Source organism: Mesoplodon mirus (genome assembly GCF_964341445.2).
Source record: "Mesoplodon mirus genome assembly, chromosome: 3".
NCBI classification, from domain to species: Eukaryota; Metazoa; Chordata; class Mammalia; order Artiodactyla; family Ziphiidae; genus Mesoplodon; species Mesoplodon mirus.
In genome coordinates, this window is record NC_138978.1 from 118076678 (window position 1) to 118086246 (window position 9569).

Sequence of the window (9569 nt, forward strand, 5' to 3'; positions counted from 1 at the left end):
TGATTTCTTCATTTTCTATCTTTCTCCACTGAAATGTGCAGTTTTCTCTGTTTTGTTCACTGCTGCATCCTCAGTACCTGGAAGAGTGGCTGGTATTCCATAAATATTTGCTAATTGAGTGAAAATGTGTGTACATATATATTTATGTCAAGTATGGTTCCATGGCCATATGGTTCTAGTGGAAAGGAGAGGAGGTCAGCAAGGTGTCCTCTCAGAATTTTCCAGATCTCAGCATGAGATGTTCTTGGTCCAAGAAACCAATGAACACCAGTAAGAAAAAGCATTCCCTACTGTGGTTGGGTGGTAACTGGGAGGAGGGTGAGGCAGGACTGAGGAGCTTTACCTTTCCTGGGCATCAGTGGCTGTTGAGGGACCAGGCAGCTCTCTTCTTTCAAGAGAAGTGGCTGAATATACCTGAGTGACAGGTGACCCTTCTTTATGGCATAGAAGATCAGATCCTCTGCAGCTGATAAGGCAACAGGGCTGGGCCTGCTGCCTGAAAGAGGATGACATGGAGCACAGAACTGTCAGCAAGAAGCTCCAACCTGGTCTAGACCTGGAGGGAAGACAAGACGACCACCTGAACCTGAATGACTCATGGGTGGGAAGAGCAGAAACTGGCCCAGTAGCCAGGACAGAGGAGCTGAAAGACAAGGAAGTACTTACACACAGCTCTTAGAAACTAAGTTGGTGACCTTTTCCAAGTGCCAAACTAAACTTTATCCTCTCCATCTCTAGGTGGAATCACTGGGAGACAGTGAAAGCTACATGCAGAGGGAGGCTCACCTGACCAAGTCAGGAATGCCCCAGCATGGTGAAAAGGGTGACGGTATTTACTTAGTAGCCTCTACAATCAGACATGTGGCCAAGTGTTCTTTACATCCATTAACTCATGTAATCCTCACAGAAAACCTCTATTACTAACCCCAGTTGGCAGATGAGGGTCCTGGCAAGTGCCAGTTATTTATCTATTGGCTCTTAATTCCATTCTTGCTCTGTGCTCTCCTTTGTTCTACAGGGGGCTGGAAACCTGCAAACTACATTTCCCAGGCTTGCTTGCTGGCCACTGCTTGGGTTCTACCAATGGGAGATGCTGGGGAAGAGAGAAGCCATGTTTTCCCGCCTCTGAAGCCCCAGCCTCAGGGTCAACTTCAGACTCCAGAAGTGATGGCAATAACTGTGAACTCAAGCAGTGTCAATGGTGGCTTCAGCAGTCTCACAGGGGTGCAGACCAGAGAGGAGAACGAGAACCAAAAAATGCATGTCATAGAATCCAAAGGTGAAAAGAATTTCAAGAGAGGGGCCATCATCAAAGAGGACAACATGATGTAGGCTGAAAAGACAAGAGTGTTGAGACAACGGAGCAGAGGAAGAGAGTGCAGACAACTCCCTGGCAGAGGGACAGAGGGGATGACCATTACCTAGCTTATTGCCAAAGAAAGCGAGGTCCAAGGACATGTTGTTGTAGCCCTGGGCATGCATGCCTTGGATGTTCCAGCCGACACCTTTGTACACCCTGCCATTGTCCCCAACCAGGAAGCTGCCAGGTAAGGAAACATGATTTAATGGCAAATTCCTGTAACAGGAAACTTCGCACCCATCCTCCGAAGGGAAAAGGGTTCTAGAGGCTCAAAAATACTATGCTTCAATGACATAACGGTGGGAGGGAGGGTGATAACGCATTTTAGACTTCCAAGAGATGTGGGAATATATTTTAAATTTTGTTTTGACTTAGCTTACATGTGTTTCCCAGAACCTCACTTTAAAATACTCATTTGGTTCAAAGTGGAATTCACATGTGTGACTCTCAAGAACCTGAGAACAATAGTTCGACATTTTTCAAGGGCATGAGAATTCATTCGTCAGGTTTTTAAATTATAGGACCATGCACTTGAACACTGAAAACAATCAACCTGAATTCAGGGATTCCTTTATGTTAACTTTTTCTTCAGTTTCTCCTTAGGAATTCCTAAGCTCTTCTTTATCACAGAAATTTGTTTAGGATGTTCCTTTTCTCGGTTTATTTTTTGAAGCCAATGTATCTATTTTTTTGTTGTTGTTTTACCTCCTCCTTTCTTTCTTCTTTGTTATAAATTTCTCGTCCTCCACTTTCCAGTTACAGTCTTCAAAACTGATGTTTTCACAACTCTTGCCATATTCAGCTCTTAATAGGTCATGAATTTCCACAGCAAGCTGAGCACAGAAAAACCACTTCCCTGAAGTCACCAAAGACCCAGAATGGAGTAGGGCTGACCTCCCACCCTGTGCTGACATTGGTCTGAGGACCAGGTTGGGGCCTCAGGGTGTCTGCCATGTCCCTGGCCTTGCTGGAGTACTTTCAGCAGGCTGCTCTGTCCCTGCAGCCTTTGGTCAGTTCAGTGTGAAAATAGCCCCTATGGCTACAGCAGCTGCAAGGTACAAACTGGAGACTGTTACACTGTCACTGCAAAAACCTGACTTCAAGATGCAGTGGCTGAAGTCGACAACACAGCAGTGACAATGGCGGGGTGGTGGGGGCACTAGTGGTAGGGACAGCAGCTGAGCTGTAGTGAACACAGCATCCACAGAGGGTAGACGGGAAGACCCCCCCATCTTGGCCCCCAGGGGCTCTGGTGGCTAAAACAGGGGCCTCAAGCTGTTTTTACTTATTTGCAACTAAAAATAAATCAAGAAGAAAATGTGGGTTATCCTTTCCAAAGTGGATAATTCAGAAAGCATTTATGTTTGTCTTTAGAATTCGGGGGGGAGAGCACCATTCCCTCTCTCTCTCTCTGTCTTCTTCTACAAATACATATATATCCTGATTCTTGAGGAGAAAAGAGGAGGTTGTGGGCCTCCATTCCACAGATAATCCTCAGAGGGGGTACTCAATACACAACGGAAGTATCTCCTTGCCTCACACATTTGCTTTTAACACAGGGCCCTCCTCCTTGCATACCCAGTGGGATATCTCCTGTGGGATCCCAGTCGCACTATGAGGTGGCCCTTCAGGATACCTGGTACATCTCGGGGTAAAAGCCCTGTCTGTGTGCAGAAGTGGAACAAGGCAGGACTAGGAGGCAATCTGGGAATAGTTCTGGGTCCATGCTCCCTCGCTGAGTGACTTTGAGCAAATTCTCTAACTTCTCCAGACCACAGCATCCTCACCTGTGACACAGGGGTGGTAATATTTCTCCTGCCCATTCCTCAGAGTGACTGGGAGAGCCTACTTGAGTAATACTTGCAAAGACCTTTGTAAACTGAAATATTCTTCGAGCTCCAAGGGGGCGACTGTACTTATTACAAGACCTCTCTTGCTTCTTTCCGGGAGCTCCCAGCAGCTAAGACCACATCGACATACATGGCTCGGAGCTGTCTTCCTCATGACCCCTAGGGGATTTTGGATTTTGTTTCTATTAGCATTTTTTAATTCATTAGAAAAGCAACATGAATGGGAAATTAAGAAAAACAGAGAAGGGGGAGCAGGAGGCCCCCTCAGAGGGATAACTCGAATGTGGGCTCTGGGGGCCCCACCAGCCTCTTACATGTAGGCCACATCGCACCAGCCTTTGTTGTAGACTGAATGGGACTGCAGGCCCCGCAGCTTCCAGCTGCACACATTCTGCTCCTGCCACTTTATCCCCGTAAGCTTGCCCATGATGACACAGGCCACAGGCCAGGTCAGCTGGGCCCTGCAGGTCAGGAATCTCACCCCCCACTCCTTGCGGGAGACAACGGTGGACGCACCTGGTGGGGGGCTCAGGGGAGAACCACAGGCTGGCATGCTAAGTTCCTGCCCCTGCCCACTGCAGGCTGTCCAGGCCACCCTGGGTCCTCTGTGATGGGAGAGGCCCCAGGAGGAGGCGTGCATCACCACAGCTACCCCTTCCCATCTCCATATCCCATTTAGGGTAAAACGAATCCCCATGCAGACTCCACACTCAGCCTGGGAAGTCAAGTGGCCTTGTTCACCAAACACTTCCTCCTTGTACTTCCCTGGAGAACTTTGCCCATCTTCACCTCTTCTCTGCCTGCAGAAAGCGGTCCCAGCAGCAACCCCCACCCAACCCCAGGGTTCTGAGCCTACTTCTCGTGAAGCACGTCAGCATGGATGCCTCGGGATGCGTGGTGCCCACTGGCGTTTGCCCCGGTGTCTGACTTGCCTTTCATCGGCTGTCCCCTCAGAACATGACTCTCTGAGGAAAGCTCTACCACTCTCCTCAAACCACTCTCCCCAGCAGAGCCCATATGAAGCCCCATGAACACTGAGTACGGGTCTCCCTCCTTCAGATGAAAATACACTGTGAGCAGGGCCGTGAGAGCCCCACGCAGGACCCAGGACCTCCCCAGCTCTCCCTCACTATCCTTACTTGAGGGCTCCCAGGAGCTCTCTGAGGGAGGCAGTGTTTCCACCCTGAGAGCTGGGGACTTGGACCCTTGTCTTTTCTCCCTGGGTTTCATCTCTTTCCTGGAACCCACCTTTGCCTAAGGACTCAGGACAATCCAGGGGAATAGTTGGGGTTCCACCCCACCCCACCCACCCAGCCCAGCCATAGTGACGTCCTGAGAAATACTTCTGGCCCCCTAAGAAGCCCAAGGCCACCCCCAAATGGCCTCACCACTAGGACCCTTGAGAAAGAGCTGTGAGATGCCAACAAACAGGTCCAGAAGCTCCTCTGACAGCCCTCTGGCTTGGGTTTCATTCCAAGACAACTGTGGGGAATCCCCTGGGAAGGAACACTGCCCTTGGTGCTGGTCCTCTGAGAACACCTGGACCAGCTCTTAGGCAGAGGTTCCACATCCCCCCTGCCCCCCTAGCCAACAGCCTCTTGGCCTCCCCAAGTCACCTGACTTCCTCTAGGAAACAAAGAAGAGGAAAACCACGGATGCATCTGGCCTCACTCCGCCTCTGCCTCTCACATCTGCCCCAATGAGGCCTTCACTCTCCCCATCCGCCCCAAGCCTCCCTCCATTTCAGACTCAGTGCCATCTCTCCTGCCTCCTCATCTGAGCAGCTCTGCCTTTCCCAGTTGACTCGTATACATATTAATAGATCATAGTGTCATGTACCAAGATGGCCATCATCACGTTAACACGTATTCATATATTAAGCACCTAGTGATCCAGACAAGGTTCTTGAAATACAGAAATTTACAGATCGTTGTGACTGCTCTCACAAACTAGAATTTTTTAGATAAGATTAATGGAAGATTAATCATCACAAACATGCCTCATCCCCCTCTGCCTATTCGGTACCAGAGGTCATGGGGTCAATAGCCACTAGAACCAGCAATGTCATCCACATCACCTCCCACAGGCTGGCTCTGTAATGTACAAAGCATTTTCAAGGGCACTCTCAGCTTTGTGGCTTAAAACAACTTTGGTGAGATAAGCAAAGCAAATCAACTACTTCCTCTATACAGATGAGAAACTAAGGTGCAGAGAGGTTATTTGTCTAAGACGATATGGGTTTTAAGCTGTGGACTTGCATTCCAACCCAGGCTGTCTGACCCCAGAGCTGTGTTGATAACCACTAGACCCTTCAGCCACCCCAAAATTGTCAGATGACTTGGGCAAGTCACTGCCACAATGTGGCCTGTTTCTCTGTCTTTAAGATGAGGTTGTTAAGGGTCTCCATCATGGTTCTGAGATTCTGTCCTTTTGTAAAATCATCAGGAACAAATACTTGACCATGACACTGAAGCCAAGGTGTGCTGGGCAGGCTGGAGAGGCTGCTAAGGATGGGAGCCCATCTCAGCAGGGCGTGGGGGCACCTGAGCCAGGCTCTGAAGGGGAACATAGCTAGTGGGGAGGAGTGAGAACACTGGAGAGGATGATTTCCAAATGAAACCGGGCTGGGGCTGATGCCAAAAGCACTTGTGACCCAGTGAAAGAAAACTCACCCCAGGCCCCGAGATCCAGAGCAGAGATGACAAGAAACCGCAGCAGCATCCTCCTGTGGAAGTAGGTCACCAACAGCGAGAGTATAGACTACAGCCCTGGGAGAGACACCGACAGTTAGCCTGACCATCCTCACCCTTCAAACAGGGCTCCCACCCCATTACAGGGCCCCCATCTGCCTCCCTGCCAAACCTGTGCACCTCCTGGGGCCAGCACCTGGCGAGCCTTCTCAGGGTCCCCAGCACAGGGCTGACCCTCAGCAGGTGCTCAGTAAAGGTGAGGGTGCTAACACCTCTGTCTAGCCACCACCCTCACCAGCCTCCTGTTACCCTGAGAGCTTTTGGTCCCTCCTAGGAACCCGGTGCCTCATCTAAGGCCTTCCAGCATAGAAAATAACAATTTCTAAAATTCCTGAGTAGCTATTATGAATAAACCATGTGTAGATATTTTTACATCTAGTGCTGCAATTTTATATTTAATCCTTATAAAATTCCCATAAGATATTTGTAACCCCATTTTTATAGGTGAGAACACTGAGGCTCAGAGGAGCAAACTATAATAGGGGGAGGGGTGGCCTTCATCCCCAGCGCTATCTGAGTCAGACGTGTGTTAAGTCATCCAATTTGGTCCTCCATCCTGCAAAGATCCCTGATAGATGCTCACCTCACTTCTTCTTGAGTGAGAATAGTAATAAATAATAGCAGCTACCATTTACTGTCACATCCTATTTTCCAAGTATTTGCTGAGGACTTCATAGTTATTCCATTAAGTATCTTCACAATGACCTATGAGACCTGTACATATCATCAGGAAACTGGACTTCAGAGAGTTTAAGTCACTTGCCCAAAGTTACCTAATTAGAAGGGGCAGATCTATCTGACTCCAGAGACTCTGCCTGGAACTTCTCCACAATCAGCTTGAGTTTCTGATGGTGGAGATTCTCAATGAGCATCCAAGAGGTTAAACTCCGGGATTATTGTGGTCCTTTCCAGCTGCAGGAATATTTTCTGCTGTGTCAGGCAGAAATGAGTTGTTTACTTGGTCTCAATCCAAATGAAATATCAATTCCCTCAGATGTCAACCAAAACATCAACTTTTCTCCCAATTACCCTACTGAGAAACTATAGAGAGAGGTTTGAGATAAAATGGGGCAGATCACTGACCTCCAGAGATTTTATATGATAATCAATAGTTCCCAGATGGAAAATGTGTAGAACCCCAGTTTAAGATGAGCATATAGGAGCTTCCTGGATCAGGACAGGAAATCTCTTGGCCGTTGGCACCCAGGAATCCAGTCATTCGAGAAAACTGTGTCCTGATGACAAACCAGCCCACCACAGAGGAGGAGGGAAGCCACCTGATGAACATGTGGGAAAATGCTGAGCCTCTCTCATTGGCCAAATGAGAGGCAAGGATTAACTTGCCCAAGTTGGAAGCCCTGTAGGCTGGCCTCCCAGGAAAGAAGCTGGCCTCTTGCAAAGCTACCTAGAAACCAGCAATCAATTCTGGTCAATAGGAGGTTTATATCCTGGTCGCTTGACCATGGTGCTTCCCCAACCATGAATGATAACGAGGCGAGTGCAGTCCCAAGCTTGTCACATCATAAGCTGAAATTGCAAGGCTTGAGCCCAACCCCTCATCTTGCTAGGGCAGGGACTGGTGGGGTCTCCCACCCCCACCTCCAACTGATACACTGAGCTGGCAGGACAGGCTGCAGCCGCAGTTTGGCCACCGTGACTCACATTGCTATGCACCCTCTGTACTTAAAATGAAGATGAAACATTAGGACAGGAGACAAGTGAGACATAATAGATAGGGATTCCTGGTTAGACAGAAAGGGAAGAAATTGGGTAGAGGTAACCCCAGGACCCAGAGCCTTGGCAAGAAAGATCCAGGTGTGGTAGAACCAAACCCACTTAGAACAATTTAGGATAGAGAAAGTTTTCTTACTTGGAGGAAGAATTCAAGAGTGGAGATCAGGGAAACGTTCTCCACTATATTAACTTTTTAACCTGATAGAGTCCAGTCCCTCTAGTAGGAGAGGGCTTCTCAAGAAGACACACACACACACTCAGAAATACCTGTGGGTCCCTTGCTGTCCCAGCCCCACAGGTCAGGCTGCAGCTGGCTCACTCCTCATTGGCTGGCAGTGCCTTCCTTTCAGGCTTGGCCTCTGGCCCTGCCCTCCTTCTCCAGCTGCTTCCTCCTCGGCCTTCTCTCTCCCTGGCACTAGAGGGCACTCCCTCCCAGGGAATGGAGACTGGGCCCTGCCTTTCCAGAGAGAAGAGGAATGCCGGGAGTCCTAACCAAATGGGGAGAAGAGGAGGAGGGTGGAGCTCTGAGGCTCTGAGGAGCTCTGTCCACCATCCACAGCACCGAGAGGGACTCGGTGAGACCAGACAGGTGCTGACAGCAGGGGACCTGCCCTGTGAAAAAGCCCCGGTACTTCCTCCCTGGGAAAGGGCATGGCTGCCCAAGGCTCCCTGAGCTCTTTCCTCATCCCCAGTCCCCAGGAAACCCAGCAAAGCCAGGGGTTGTGCCTGTGGGACCTGAGGGTCACCTCTGGGAATGTCCTGCCCGTGGGGACAGATCTGCTCCAGGAGTTTGAAGGCTGTGGATGGAGGTCGCTCCCCAACAGCCCCCCACCCCACTCCTTTCCACTGGCCTCACCAGCAGGGGCAGGATAGGGACAGAGAAGTAGAAAAGTACATCCCAGGAGGCCACACACACTGTGTCCTCATCACTAGAACTTACTTCCACCCTGTGGCCAGGGGGCCCATTCTCTCACCACCCCTACCTCAGCAGCAAATTGTCAACCACCCAGGAAGCCCCCCACAAACCGAGACTCTCCAGCCCCTCACCCACTCTCAGCTCATCCCCTAACATGCTCCACAGTCTGCAACTCTGGTCTCCAGAGCCCTTGAATCTTCACAGAGGAAACTCCACATGACCCTTTGCACAAGTGCAATAGGACAATGTGTCTCCACAGGGACCTGCAGGGGCTCCCACCTCCCAGTGGGTGGGGCAGCCTCATGAGACCCTAAATGGACCCTTCTGAGGGAACACCCCCAAATCTGCACGGGTTGCCCTTAGTGGAGCTGCAGAGTCACAGAGGCCCGGGGTCCACAGAAAAGCTCCCTCAAAGGGCTGCACTGGTTCCACCTGCTCTTCTCACCTGTTGACCCACCCAGGCCCAGGGCTGAGTCTCCCCAAGGAGAAGACTCCACTTCCCACCACTCCTCCTTCCAACCTCTGGCCTTGGTTGGCAGTGAGGGGGGCTGGGTGGGGTCTGGGCACCTATTGATCAAGCCACAAATAGCCTGCCAGGGTCGGGACCTCCATGGTCTCAACCCAGGCCTGGATTAGCCTGGGACCTTGGGGCCCGCCATGACCTTCTGACATGAGGGAACCCACTGCCAACACAGGATCCCCAAGTGTGGACTCCCTTCTATTTCAAAGCCCTGTCCAGCTGCTCACTCCTTCCCACCACTCACCCTATTCTCCCCCGACCCATTCACTTTCATCCTAATCAGCACTATATGGTCACAGTCAACATCTCCACAGAATGACACAGGACAACAAACAGACCGGTGTGTATTTCACGCTCACTCACTTCTTCATTTATTCGTGCACTCCTGCATTTATTAGTTCAACATATTGCTCCGTACTGGGACCACGGAGGTGAGTCA

General features: G+C 50.2%; 1 protein-coding gene across 1 annotated transcript; it reads right to left on the reverse strand.

Moving 5' to 3' along the window:
* Positions 1 to 287: 287 nt before the first annotated feature.
* Positions 288 to 5931, reverse strand: LOC309800849 (peptidoglycan recognition protein 3-like; the record flags this gene model as incomplete). The annotated part of the gene is made up of 5 exons (XM_082615169.1): positions 288 to 496; positions 1422 to 1540; positions 3525 to 3726; positions 4599 to 4706; positions 5883 to 5931. The coding sequence occupies 5 exons, from the start codon at positions 5929 to 5931 to the stop codon at positions 288 to 290; spliced, it is 687 nt and encodes a 228-aa protein (XP_082471295.1).
* Positions 5932 to 9569: the final 3638 nt, after the last annotated feature.